Here is a 15,198-nt window from a genome sequence, read left to right as displayed (position 1 = left end):
TAGCGCTAAGACACTGGACTCAGGCCTGATTCAGATTCCAGCTGTGCTGCTTCAGCAGCTTAGTGAGTTTGTCAGTTTACTTTACCTCTCTAAGCTTAAGATTCTTCCATTGTAAAGTGTAGATAATAATCTGTCCCATAAAGATGGGAACAATAGACACTGGGGAATACAAAAGCAGGGAGAAAGGAAGTGGGACAAGGGTTGAAAAACTACCTGTTGGGTACTCTGCTCACTTCCCAGGTGATGAGTTCAATTGTACTCCACACCTCAGCATCATGTGATATACCTTTGTAACAAACCTGTACGTGTACCCCCGGAATCTAAAATAAAGGTTGGAAAAGAAAAAAAAAGGTCTGTCCTCTTCAGCTTGAAATGAAACTTTGTAAACTGTCCGGCACATTGTAGGTCCTCAGTAAATAGTCAGGATTGCTATTATCAAGAAAAGAATAGGGGAACACCTGAATTACAGCCCTGTCTGTGCCAGTAGTTAGAGCTGGGTGTTCTTGAGTAAATCACCATCTCAAAATCACTTCCCTTTGCTGGGCTTGCTTTACACCAGTGGTTCTCAAAAGTGTGATTGCTGGATGAGCAAGCAGCCCCAGCAGCACCTGGGAAGTTGTTGGAAGTACAAATTCTCAGGATTCACCGAGACCTAAAGCTCTAGGATGAGGACGAGTGACCCGTGTTTCAACAAGCCCTGCATGTGATTCTGACGCACATGCTCAAGTTTGAGAATCACTGATTTATTTACAAAATGGTCCGGCTACAACTGAATCAGCCCTTTAGGGCCCCTCTCTAATGCTGATATTCTGTGATTGTCTCTTTTGGCAGGGAGCCACATGCTGACTCCCTAGGGACAGGGACAGCCTAGAAGCAATTTCAGACTTGCTAATGTCAGGGAAATAGAGGATAACCCCCATAGAGCTCTCCCACTTTTAGTCTTTGGGGTGTTTCCCCATCTTTTTTCCATATATCATCTTGTGTCCCATTTTACTAAGGCCCTGAGGCACCCCAATGTCCATCTTCTTCCCTGTTTCCCTTTCTTCCCCCTTTTTTTTTTTGCCTACCCTCCTCTCTTTTGTGGCATGGGTACCTCTGGGCTGGCCTGCCCTCTCCTATAGTAGGGCTGGCCATGACTTCGCTAACTAACCAGTATGCCCTGTGTCTTACAGTGACGTGTGTGTGCAGTGGTGTCCACTCTCCCGGCATTGCAGCACCGAGAAAAGCAGCTCCATTGGCAGCATGGAGAGCCTGGAGCAACCAGGCCAAGCCACCTATGAGAGCCATCTGTTGCCTATTGACCAGAACATGTACCCTAACCAGCGTGACTCAGCCTACAGCTCCTTCTCGGCCAGCTCAAATGCTTCTGACTGTGCCCTTTCCCTCAGGCCAGAGGAGCCAGCCTCTACAGACTGCATCATGCAAGGCCCAGGGCCAACTAAGGCCCCCAGTGGCCGGCCTAATGTGGCTGAGACCTCAGGAGGTAGTCGGCGCACCAATGGGGGCCACCTGACCCCCAGCTCTCAGATGTCATCCCGTCCACAGGAGGGATACCAGTCAGGGCCCGCCAAAGCAGTCAGGGGCCCACCACAACCTCCAGTGAGGCGGGACAGCCTTCAGGCCTCCAGAGCCCAACTCCTCAATGGAGAGCAGCGCAGGGCATCTGAACCTGTGGTCCCCTTGCCACAGAAGGAGAAACTGAGCTTAGAGCCTGTGCTACCCGCAAGGAACCCTAATAGGTTCTGTTGTCTCAGTGGGCATGACCAAGTGACAAGTGAGGGCCATCAGAATTGTGAGTTCAGTCAGCCTCCTGAATCCAGCCAACAGGGCTCTGAGCATCTACTGATGCAGGCCTCAACCAAAGCTGTTGGATCCCCAAAAGCCTGTGACAGAGCTTCCAGCATGGATTCCAACCCACTCAATGAGGCTTCTGCAGAGCTAGCTAAGGCTTCTTTTGGCAGACCTCCACATCTCATAGGACCCATAGGGCATCGCCATAGTGCCCCTGAACAGCTGCTGGCATCCCACCTGCAGCATGTGCACCTTGATACCAGGGGCAGCAAAGGGATGGAGCTCCCACCCGTACAGGATGGGCACCAGTGGACTCTGTCCCCTTTGCACAGCAGCCACAAAGGGAAGAAAAGTCCATGCCCCCCTACAGGAGGAACCCATGACCAGTCCAGCAAAGAAAGAAAGACCAGACAAGTGGATGACAAGTCTTTAGTTTTCGGACACCAGAGCCAAAGCAGTCCCCCACATGGAGAGGCTGATGGACACCCCTCAGAAAAAGGTTTCCTGGACCCAAACAGAACAAGCAGAGCAGCCAGTGAATTGGCCAACCAGCAACCCTCTGCCTCTGGCTCCCTTGTTCAACAAGCCACGGACTGTTCTTCAACCACTAAAGTAGCTAGTGGCACAGAGGCAGGTGAAGAAGGGGACAGCGAGCCCAAGGAGTGCAGCCGGATGGGTGGTAGACGAAGTGGAGGGACCCGGGGCCGCTCGATCCAAAACCGGCGGAAGAGTGAGCGTTTTGCTACCAATCTGCGTAATGAAATTCAGAGGAGGAAGGCCCAGCTCCAGAAAAGCAAGGGTCCCTTGTCACAGCTGTGTGACACTAAGGAGCCAGTGGAAGAGACCCAGGAGCCCCCAGAAAGTCCTCCACTCACTGCCTCTAACACATCTCTTCTATCTTCATGTAAAAAACCTACCAGCCCCAGAGACAAGCTCTTCAACAAAAGCATGATGCTCAGAGCTAGGTCTTCCGAGTGCCTCAGCCAAGCCCCTGAGAGCCATGAATCTAGGACAGGCTTAGAGGGACGAATAAGCCCTGGCCAGAGGCCTGGCCAGTCCTCTTTGGGCCTGAACACCTGGTGGAAAGCACCTGACCCATCCTCCTCAGACCCTGAGAAAGCACCTGCTCACTGTGGAGTCCGTGGAGGTCATTGGAGATGGTCTCCAGAGCATAATTCACAGCCACTTGTGGCAGCAGCCATGGAAGGCCCTTCCAACCCAGGTGACAACAAGGAATTGAAGGCTTCTACTGCTCAAGCTGGGGAGGATGCCATCCTCTTGCCTTTTGCAGACAGAAGAAAGTTCTTTGAAGAGAGTAGCAAATCCTTATCTACATCTCATTTGCCAGGTTTAACCACTCATAGCAACAAGACTTTTACCCAGAGACCGAAACCTATAGACCAAAACTTCCAGCCAATGAGCTCCAGCTATAGGGAATTGAGGCGCCATCCCATGGACCAATCATATCATTCCGCAGACCAACCATATCATGCCACAGACCAATCATATCATTCCATGTCACCCCTTCAGTCAGAACCTCCCACTTACTCAGAATGTTTTGCAAGCAAAGGTCTAGAAAATTCCATGTGTTGTAAGCCACTACACTGTGGTGATTTTGATTACCACAGGACCTGCTCTTACTCCTGCAGTGTTCAAGGAGCTCTAGTCCATGATCCTTGCATTTATTGTTCTGGGGAAATCTGCCCTGCCTTGCTAAAGAGAAATATGATGCCAAATTGCTACAACTGCCGGTGCCACCACCACCAATGCATTCGGTGTTCAGTTTGCTATCATAATCCTCAGCACAGTACCCTCGAGGACAGCAGCTTGGCACCTGGCAACACTTGGAAACCCAGGAAGCTGACAGTGCAGGTGAGGACTTGGTTCTTGGGTGGGTAACCTTCATTATTGTCTTTGAGAGGAGAAAGCTAGGTAAATTATTTAAAAATATAACAATTATAATTCCTTGAAACTGTACAGCAGTGGCTTCAGTAGTTGTTAACTTAGTAACCTTGAATAAGATACTCAGCCACCAAAATTGCAGTTGTCTCATCTTTAGGGTTAGATAAAAGTAACTTTTGCTTCATAAAATGGGCACAACTGAGATTTATATCCTGACTATAAAATTGATATCTGAGTGACCCAAAGCAAGTCATTCAACCACACAAATTTGAAGTATGTAATTCTAAAGGGAAAAAATAATTTTTCTGTCATAAAATAGCCAGTATTAAGAAGAGTCTCACTACCTCATCTCTAAAATGGAGGAATATCATGGCTGCCTCATGGATCACTTGTGAGAATCAAATCAGATTGTGTCTATGGAGTTCTAGGCCCAGTGCATGATACAAAATATCACTTATTGCCTCCCATTTTCTACTTCAGAAGTATTTAGAGATGCAAAACTTGCAAATATCCCCAGGCTTTGCTTTCAGAGATCTGACTTGTTGAGTTTTTAAAAAGACAAATCCTTTCCCCTTTCTCCATCCTGTCTCTGTTGGAGACCCAGGTCTAAACTGGCTGCTCTTATATCCCGGTTATGACCTATTACCATAACACAAGCTACCACCATCCCCCAGGCTACTTCTGGGAGGACTCCCTAGGTCCTTGCCTACTCACTGCCAGATTACTTCCCCATGGCATCCCTGATGCCATCTTTTGGCCGGTGCATTCAAACCAGAAGTTAATTCCTGTGTTCAGCTGTTGCATACACAGACACTTTCGAAATGACTTAGTATCTGAATTTGCTCAATATATATCCTTGGTAAAAAGGAACTTCAAGGGTGATAGAAGCCTTACACAAAAGACTATGAACTCTACAATTCCTTTTATATGAAATTCTAAAACAGCTATTCTATGGGGGAAAAAATTCAGAACACTGCTCGCCAATGGGAGGTGGCACAGAGATTGACTGGAAAAGGGCAGGGGGAACTTGTGGGGTGGTGACAATGTTCTATATCTTGGTAAGAGTTTGAGTTAAACATATGTACCTGTCAGAACTCAACAAATGTATAGCAAGGCTCCTAGACAGCCAATGCACTTAGTATTTGTGCATTTCACTGGAAGTAAATTTTGCCTAAAAATGTTGTAAACAAATATTAAACTTTATTTAATATGTATGCTGAAGTGTTTTTGAAGTATACTGCTGTATTCAACTTATGTTTTCAGCATACAAATCTTGTACATATTTTGTTATATTTGTCCCTGAGATTTTATGAAAGCGCCGAATCCTAGCCACCCAACCACCAGGAATATTTGTCCCTAAGATTTTATGTTTTTAGATGCTATTATAAAGAGTATTATTTTCTTAATGTCAAGTTGAAATTCTTGATTACTAGTCTATAGAAATATAATTGAATTTTGTGTATTGACATTGTATCCTGCAACCTTGCCAAACTCACTTACTAGTTCTAATAGCTTTTTGGTGGATTATAAAACATTTTCTACATACACAATGATGCCATCTCCAAATAGAATTTAGTATCTTCCTTTCTCCTGTACATGCCCTTTTCTGGGAGACAGAAGAGCCTTATTGCACTCTCACCTTCAATACAATGTTTGGAGGAAATGGTAAGAGTGGACATTGTAGCTTTTTTCTTAATCCTTGACTATAAAGTTTGATGTTAGCTGTAGGATTTTTTTGTAGGTGCCCTTTAATTGAGGAAAATCTCTTTTATTCTTAGTTTACTGAGAGTTTTCATCAGAAGTGGATGTTGTATTTTTTTTCAAATGCTTTTTCTGTATCTGTTGAGATGATCATATAGTTTTTCTCTTTTAGTCTACTGATGTGGTGAATGACATTGATTGATTTTTAAAATACATAGAAGCCTAGCATTGCCAGGATAAATCCCACTTGGTCATGATGTATTATCCTTTTATATGTTACTAGATTTGCTAATATTTTGTTAAGGATTTTGCCCTTATGTTTATCAGGGATTTTAGTCTATAGTTTTATTATAACATCTTTTTCTGTTTTTTGTTTGTTTGTTTGTTTGTATCAAGGTAATGCTAGCCTTAAAAAATGAGTTGGGATGTATTCCCTTCTCTTTTATTTTCAGGAAGAGTTTGTATAAAATGTCTTCCTTAAATGTTTGCTTGAATTCATCACTGAAGCCATCTGGGCCTGGAGGTTTTTTGGTAGAAAGCTTTTTAACTACAAATTCAATTTCTTTAATAGATTTGGGGACATTTAGGTCATCTATTTCTTCTTGAGTAAGCTTTAGTAGTTTGTGTCTTTCGAGAAATTTGTCCATTTCATTTACATTTTAAAATTTATGGGGATATAGTTGTTTTCAACTTACTTTAAAATGCACCAGGATTTTAAGATGGATTGGTAGATGGATAGAGGAGTAAATGGATATATGATAAGGCAAATATATCAAAATGTTAATTGTAGAATCTAGGTGCTGGGTATATGGGTGATCACTGTGAACTTCTTTCAACATTTTTGTATGTTTGAATATATTCATAATGTTGAAAAAAAGAGGAGAGGAAATATAAAATAATGGTTTTAAGGGCACCGAAGCTGGAACCAGACTGCCTGGTTTTGAATTTCTTCCCCCGAACTTACAATGCCTAAGCTTTCCCATCTAAAAGCATGGGGGTAGTAACAACATCTACTTCATAAGTTGGTTGTGGGGATTAAGTGATGTAACACATTTAAGACTCAGAGCAGTGACTGCCAGATTGTAATCATCTTATAAGTGAGTTATCATCTCTTAAAGGGACATTTTGGCTTAGCTTGAGAGACTTTTGCTGGAAGAAGGACTCACAGATAGACAGTAGACAAAGGGGGTGAGTGGGGCGGGGGAAGTGAGGAGATGACGGCTGCAGCGTTGTCAGCCCAGGACCAGCAACTCTATAAGAGATGGAGGTACGATTTGCAGGTTGCAGCAATTGGCAGCAGTAATGCATGCGGGTGAGGCTGTGCCTATACCATGCCTCTATTTTTTGTACTCTGAGGGAGGGATACCTTGGGTTCCTAATGCTTGTTAGACCAGCTAAGCAGGTCTGCTTAGATACTAGGCATTCCGACACGTGGATGGCTCCCTAGGAGACACCACATGCCCATTTCTGCCCATCATCTGAACCTTCCACTCCTACTCCACCCCCCTCAAGAAATGGGAAAAACTTGCAGCATGGGTTAAGATGCCATCGCTCTGATGACTCAGGTACTTGTGGTGGTAGCTATCTGAAGTAGGGCTGAGATCCTGCTCCTAATGCCCCTGGACGAGGTTGGTGAACTAATTGGCTCCTGTTCAGTGCTGTGAAGACTGAAATCAGCATGCACTCACATCCTTCATACCAGCTTGTTTTTCATTCATTGTCAAATTATTTCACTTACCAATTGTATGGGATAAGTTATAATAGGATCTCCCATTTTACAGCTGAGGAAGCTGAGAAAGCCAAGGCTCAGAGAGGTCACACATCTAGCAAGTGGCAGAGCCAGAATTTGAATAACATGACAGTAACTAGCATCTCAGTGTCTACTGGGCACCAGGTACTATTCTAGATGCTTTACATGTATCAAGTCATTGAGTTCTCAAGCAATATTATTATCGTGATTATACTATTATATAGTTGGGGAAACTGAGATAAAGAGAAGTTGAATGGCTTGCCTGAGGCCGCAAGTGAAAGGCAGGTGTGCGATTTGAATCCATGCTATCAAGCTCCAGAGGCCAAGCTCCTGACTGTGCTACACTGCCTCTCTATAAGCTGATTGCAAAGCCCAGGCCCTCTCTAGTGTGGCCGGATGCCCTCTAGCAGTATCACTTCCACTGGGACAGCAAGTTCCCATCACAATCTCCATTTGCAGCAAGCCGTGGGGATAACTGCCTCTTTGATTCAAAGGGTGCAAGCAATGTACCAGGAACCTATGTGGCTTAGGGGAAAAAAAAGTAGAGTGATACTGTGGACCTGGGAAGGTGGTTGGGAGTTGGTATAGGACTTTGGTTTGGCCACTGCTATTTACTGAGCACATCCACAGGGCTAGACAGGGCATGGACAGGAAATCCTGGCCCCCACTGTGGTTGAACAAGTAATGGCATCTTTGCAGGCAGGAACATCTCACAAGGGCATCGAGGCAGAGTCTAAAGTACAAGTGATTAGAGCTGTTCTCACATGCCAGATATAGGCAGGGACTGCTGTGGTCCTTTAAAAGCTGAAGCCAAGAAATAAACCTCAACTTTTCCATTGCTGCTAACATCCAGAGCCTCTTATGTGCCAAGCAATGTGCTAGGAGTTCTCTCTGCATATCTTATTTATGATCACTACTGGTCACCCAGATAGGAAACTGAGGTGAGGTTCAAGGAGGTAATATGAATAACCTCAAATAACACCACTATTAAGTGTCTTAGCCAGTGTGACTGCGCCAAGGATCTATGTTTATTCTGCTTCACCAGGCGTCTTACTTCCAGTAGGGAGACCTACTGGGGCAAAGGTAATAAAACTTTGAATGGGACTAATAATAGTAGCATTGGAGAAAGAGGGAGTTTGGAAGATCAGTGAAATTTAGGAAAAACTGTGCATTTCCATTGAACTAAACTCTGAGTCTCTAGGTATGGAGTATTGGATACAAAGAGAGAATCTGAAAGGCTAATTTGCATTCAGTTTGGAGCTAAAATAGGAAGGCAGGGACAGTTTTACAAATGGCACATATGGCTTGGCCTAGAAAAAAAAAAGAGTTGCTTGGACATGGCCCTTAAGGAAAAAATGCCCAGGGTAGAGAGTCTGCTCCTGTAATGTAGGGACTGTGGCAACCTGCACTCATATTCCCCAGAGATGGGCCCACCTCAGCCCCTGCCAGCAGATGTGGGCAGAGAAGGAGGAGCCACTGCAGTTGGAAGCGTGCTGGCATACCTGCTGTCCCTCTGCCTCACCTGGGGAGAGGGTTGCTGCAGCCGGAGCTTCTGCCCTCAAAGCCCCCCTCAAGGGTCAGGGCTTCCAAGAAGATGCTTTCTCTGTTGGAAGAGGCAGGAGGAATGAGCAGGTTCACCCAGCAGAACAAACAAAAAGACCTCCATCTCTCTGTGCAGGCAAGAGCCAGGGCAAACAGCAAACATACTAAACTGGTTTTTAATGTGGTTTGGGAGGGGAGTGGAGAAAGAGGGAAACAGCATTTCTAGACCACGGTGTCCAGGTCCCTAAGTGCTCCCTTAGTCTCTGCATGTCTGCAGCAGTTTAGCAAGCCTCCCGACAGAAAGGCAGCCCTCCAGGTACAAATTTCTCAGCCTGCATAGCAGAGTAGAAGGAACAAGCTGGGGGGCTGGGCCAGACACCGGCTCCTGACCTCTTCACATTTTTGAGGCCATCTAGATACCTGGCTGCTCAAAGCTTTCTAACTTATCAGGATTTTTCTTTACAGGAATTTCCTGGGGACAAATGGAATCCAATAACAGGAAACAGGAAGACCAGCCAGTCAGGGAGGTAAGTGAGCGCTCAGGGAGTTGGGGTGGGTTGGTGCCTCTGGAGCTTCTATAGAAATTGCTAAGGTCTTTGGTTTGCTTAGTTTCCTTTGAGGAAACTGGCCTGGTATCTAGACTAAGGGCTTGATGCCATAGATATAATTCAGCCTGTCCCCCTGCCCCCCGCACTCCTAGATAGCTGGGTACAGACCAAACTGATTGCTAGGACATTTTGGAATATGCAAGTTTCCTGTATTAGACTGAGATCCTTGAGAGAGGACACCATACCTTGGTCATAGCTTTATTCTCTGCACCTAGTACAGTGCCCGATACAGAGAAGTTGCTCAAGAGGTATTTGTCATTTGCTTGCCAAATGAAGAAATGGAACCTCCTCCACCATTAATGGGTGAAATGACACAAAATAATGCTAGCTAACATTTCTTGAACACAGTGCTCTATTCTAGACCCCATTCAAATCATTTTACAAGTATGTATTTATCACTATGACCTTATGGAGTTGGTAATATTAGTCTCTCCATTTGACAGAGAGAAGAAATTGAGACACACAGAGATACATTCATTTGCCTGAAGTCCCACAGCTAATCAGTTGACTAGACCCAGGCGGTCTAGCTTCAGGGACACTATACTACATTACAGTGTTTCTCTGAAATGGTTCTTTTACTGATTAGTCAGTGAAATAAGAGGACTTTGTTGAAATCCTAATATAGGTCCTGCCTTTTTCTGGGCAAGGTGAGAAATATGAGCAAAAGAACAGCAGGAAGCACAGTGCCTGCCCACAGCTTGAGCAGGGAAGACTAACCCACACAAAGCTAAATGGCAATAATAATAAATTACCACTTGCCAAACAACCTATGTGCTGCAAGCCGAATTACACATATTATCTTATGCTTTATCTTCCCAACAACTCTGTCAGGTAGGTATGATTATAACTGGGGCGGTGGGTCTCAAAACTTGAGTGCACAATTGAAACACAGATAAATAGTTGGACCTGACCCCGCATCCTGAGAGTGATTCAGTAAGTGGGGAGTGGAGCTCAAAACCTGCAATTCTAACAGGCTCAAACAGCATCTGGGTGATGCTGATGCAGCTGGTCCTGGGATCCAGTTTGAGAATTGCTAACTCACATAAAGGGTCACAGTCAGAGAGCCTAAGGAATCTACTCAAGGTCTCACAGCTAGTAAAGGGATAAGCTAGGAATTAAGCCCAGCTTTTACTTTCTCACACAAGTTGACAGAAGATGAAACCCTGTCAAATACAGGGCTTAAGAAGCACCTGGCACCTGGTAAGGGGGCAGCACGTGGTAACTATTACTGTACACTATTTAAGTTCATTGGAGGATAAAAACAACTGAGGGTTGGTAGCTGTAAGAGGAAAGGCCCATAGAGGAGACTAAGCAGGGTGTGTTGGAGGAATAATCCCCACTGGTTAAGTTCTGGCCTTGGAGTCAGTTCTGCCTGGGTACAAAGCCAGATTCTTCTATTCACTAGCCATGTGGCCTTGGCAAGTGCCTACCTGCCTGCCTCGCTCCCTCTCTCTCTTTCCCTTCCCCCCTTATTTATAAAATGGGATAAGAGTACCTATCTCAAATGTTTGTTGTTATGAGGACTAAATGAATTAATATATGTAAAGCATTTAGAGCAAAACCTGACACTGTAAACTCTCAGGAAATGTTATCTGTAATGAGGAGGAAGAAGAACAGCAGCAGCAGAGAAGAAAGGTGAGTAGTGAAGCACTGGACCAGCCTAGGCAGGCCTTGACCAGCCTAGGTAAACCAGCCTAGGTAAACCTAGATAGGATCACAAACATGGGAGCAATGAAAGGTTACCATCAGGTAAGTGATATGATAAATGTGGCCCTTTAGGCAACTTTGCAGTGTTTGCAGCCTAAGTGGGTTGAAGAGAGACCAATTAGGAGAAGTGATCTGGCCATGACAGAATGTGGCCCTGGATTGGGGAGGTATAGGTGCGATAGAAATGGAGCAGAAGGAATAGATAAATAGGTGTGATATTTGGGGGAGGGGAGTTTGTTTATTGTAAAAACAATATTACAGGAAATTAAAAATAGAAGAAAAAAAATCTTATTGTCACCACCTTAACACCTTGGTTGTTTTCATTTCCCTGTCAGCTTTATCTAGGTATAGAGAGTTTTCTAAGCATGATTATAATAACCATGTAGATGTAATTTTGTGTGTCCTGCTTCTTTTTCCTCTCTAAGCATTATGTGGTAAACAACTTTTCATGTTGCTATGCAGGCTTCCTCAAGTCATAATTTTTAGTGGCTGTATAATATTTCACCAGCTTAATATGCTCTAATTTGCTTAATCATTCCCACATTGTTGGGTAAATAGGTTGTTTCCAATTTCTTGCTATTATAAAATAATGCAGCAGAAATATTTTGAGTCACTATAGCTTTTTTTCTCATTTTGAATTATCTCATCAAAAACAATTATGTGGAGTTGGGATTACTAGTGCAAAGAATACGAACATTCTTATGGTTCTTCATAGATCTTACCAAACTGTTTTCCCCACGAATGTTTTACATGCCATTAGCAATATATGAGAATACCAGTTTTCCAAAATTATGTCACCATTGAAAATTTTCTTTTTCTAATGCCATACAGTTTAATGGGACCTATTTAGTATTAATTTGCTTACTTTGATAATTCTAGTTTGAATATTTTGTGTGTCTAATTAATATATTAATATCTTTATTGCTTCTCATGTGAATTATCTGTTCAGATTATTTGCTCACAAATATGTGACACCTTTTGAGGGCAAGGTAGAGAAAACTTGGTGACTAGAACTTGAGGAGAAAAAAGGAAATATATCTTAGCCAAGCATGAGATAGTACACACCTGTAGTCCTAACTGCTCAGGAGGCTGAGGTGGGAGGATCACTTGAGCCCAGGTGTTCGAGGCGGCAGTGAGCTGTGATCACATGACCGCATTCCATCCTGGGTGACAGAGCGAGACCCTGTCTCAAAAAAAAAAAGATAAAAGATAAAAAACAACTCTGAGCCCCAGTGACTTGGAGAATGTTATTGGCATAGATAGGGCACTTGAGAAGGGGAGCTGGTTTGGTGAAGATGCTGCTAAGTTTGAATTGGGATATGTTGTATTTGAAGTTAGTGGAAGATACAAGTTGAGTCTTTCAAGGCTTGTCAAACACCCAGCCAAGGGACAGGATGAGGAAGAAGAATCAACAAAGGAAACTGAAGGGTCAAGCAGCTGAAGTAGTAGAAGGAGAAATCTGCCAGTGTAGAAGATAAGCAGATGACTGTTAATGCCCTTAACAGTTTGGAATTACAAGTGACCTTCAAGAAAGCAAATTCGGTAAAGCGGTAGGCATAGAAAATAGATGGCATGGTGGTCTGTAAGGGGGGAGCACAGAGAAGAAATGCAAGCAGCTTTTAAGTGTACCTGTTTTAAGTGTACAATTTAATGCAATTTAAATGCAAGTACCTGTTTTAAGTGTACAATTCAATGATTTTTAGTAAATTTACAGTGATGTACAATCACCACAATCCAGTTTTAGAACATTTCTATCACCCTAAAAAGACCCCTCATGCCCATTAGCCATTGCTCTCCATTCCCACTCTCAACCTTAAGCAACCACTAATCTACTTTCTGTCTTTATAGATCTTCCTTTTCTGTGCACTGCATATGACTCTAATCGCACAATATGTGGTCTTTTATGCCTGACTCCTTTCACTTAGCATAATGTTTAGCAGTTCATCCATGTATCAGTACTTCGTTCCTTTTTATTTCCAAATAATATTCCATTGTATGGATGCATCACATTTTGTTTACTAGTCCTTCCACTAATGGACTGTTGGGTTGTTTTCACTTTTTGGCTATTGTGAATATTACTGCTATGAACATTCATGTACAAGTTTCTCTGTAGATTTATGTTTTTAATTATCTTTGGTACATATTTAAGAGTGAAATTGCTGGGCCAAACGGTAATTTTATTGTTTAACTTTCTGAGGAACTGCCCGTTTTCTAAAGCAACTGCACCATTTTACATTCCCACCAGCAAAAGAGAGTTCCAGTTTCTTTTGGCTAATTTTACTACAAAGATTAATTGTTACTGTGTGGTTTTTAAAATGTTTAAAAAGGGGCCCGGCGCGGTGGCTCACACCTGTAATCTCAACACTTTGGGAGGCCGAAGCCGGCAGATCCCTTGAGGTCAGGAGTTCGAGACCAGCTTGGCCAATATGGTGAAACCCTGTCTCTACTAAAAATATAAAAATTAGCCAGCCATGGTGGCAGGCGCCTGTAATCCCAGCTACTCAGGAGGCTGAGGCAGGAGAATCGCTTGAATCTGGGAGGCGGATGTTGCAGTGAGCCAAGATTGTGATACTGCACTCCAGCCTGGGCGACAGAACGAGACTCTGTCTCAAAAGAAAAAAAAAATGTTTAAAAAGGAAGATGTTTAAAAATAGTAAATTAGCTAGGAAAAGGAAAGAGAGAAATAGGATGATAGTTAGAGGGAGCAATTGGGTTTAATTTAGTGGTTCTCAAAATGTGGCCCCAGGCCCAGCAACCTCAGTATCACCTGAGAACTTGTTAGAAATGCACATTCTCAGGCCATACTCAGACCTACTGATTCAGAAAGTGAGGATGTGGCCCAGCAATCTCTGTTTTAACAAGCCCTCCAGGCAATTCTGACGCAAGCTAAGTTTCAGAACCACCAGTTCAAATGAAACTTCAGTCAGAATCTAGAAAACTGAATTAAGTTTAAAACAGAAAGGAAAGCTCAATAGAAAAGGGAGTATTGACACTGAAGATGGAAGAGGCAGGTCCCAATTAAAGGTCTCAGGAAACATGAGAAGGACTAGGAGATGTCCAGGGCATAGATGACATCTGTGAGGAGAAATCCTGATAGAGTTTCCCCTCACACCTTCCCCCACCACCACACACACAAATTTTAACATTTACTATGTTATTTCTGTAAAAACTGGAATGATGAGTGTAGGTGGAAAAATCAAATGTGTATTCTTAAGCCACTCTCTTTGCCTGGAAGCCTGCAATGAATTGATAATTTCAGGTAGTTATACTCTTAGTTGTCTTCCTCCACTGTTATTTGGTTTTCCGTGAAGAGAATGTAAAAATTGTAATATTAGCAGGAGGGATAAAAATGGTGAGTAGATCTACAGGGAGAAAAAGCTACATTACTGTGATATATTTAAAAGCCAAAATAAGTTATTTTCTGGATTATCTCTCTTGGTTTTCTGTACCTATGATTGCCTGCTGTGACCCTTTCCATTTTTTTCACTTTGCACAGAACTTTAGAATGTGTAGGGTGTTTTTATATGCATGACCACAGTTAATTCTCACAACAACACTGAGGTTAAACCTTATTTTTCCCGTTTTACTGATGAGGAAGCCAAGACTCAGAAAAGGTATTATACCATTAACAGCAGCAACAACAGGTATAATAGCTAACATTTATTGAGTGTTTATTCTGTGTCAGACACTTTTGTAAGCATTTCATATGAAGTATTTTATTATTTATAATAACCCCGTGAGAGCATTACTGTTTATTGACCCAGTTTTGCAGATGAAGAAATTGACTCACAAAGAGATTAAAGTCATTTGCCCAAGGTCAAACAGGCATCTGACTTCAGAGCCCATTACTACTGGGATTATACAGCAAGTAAGTGACCAAACTAGAGCTCTACTTAGGATTTTCCATTCTCAGCCTAGGGTTCTCTTCCTTCCCTTTGTCACACCACATCATGAGCAGAGTGTGAAATACCCGGTACAGAGTTCCTATTTACTGATTGAGTGAAAGAATATGGGTAATTCAGAGTTGAATCTGATTTCATTAGGAAGAGTACACTTTTCAGGAAGCCTTTACTACCTAAGAAGAATGCAGCCTTCAGAGGCTCGGAAGGATTTGTCACAAGTATAACTAAGTGAATTTAAATACTTAGGAATTAATTTAACGCCAGGCACACGAAACTTATTCAAGGAAAATTATAA

General features: G+C 43.1%; 1 protein-coding gene across 6 annotated transcripts in view; it reads left to right on the top strand.

The window, feature by feature from the left end:
- Nucleotides 1-15,198, top strand: part of SHROOM4 (shroom family member 4) — a 250,223-nt gene that overhangs the window by 177,895 nt on the left and 57,130 nt on the right. For all 6 annotated transcript variants that reach the window (XR_010154763.1, XR_001714036.3, XR_001714035.3 and 3 more), the window contains 2 exons: nucleotides 1,173-3,663; nucleotides 9,152-9,213. Coding sequence is in view for 3 of the 6 variants with exons in the window: in XM_016943400.4 (XP_016798889.1) it covers nucleotides 1,173-3,663; nucleotides 9,152-9,213 (2,553 nt within the window). In the remaining 3 variants the exon portion in view is untranslated. The remainder of the gene's footprint in view (nucleotides 1-1,172; nucleotides 3,664-9,151; nucleotides 9,214-15,198) is intronic.

Source organism: Pan troglodytes, chromosome X (assembly GCF_028858775.2).
Source record: "Pan troglodytes isolate AG18354 chromosome X, NHGRI_mPanTro3-v2.0_pri, whole genome shotgun sequence".
In the NCBI taxonomy this organism is placed as follows: domain Eukaryota; kingdom Metazoa; phylum Chordata; class Mammalia; order Primates; family Hominidae; genus Pan; species Pan troglodytes.
The sequence above is the reverse complement of the archived record's forward strand: the minus strand, read 5'-3'. Positions and strand labels throughout refer to the sequence as shown.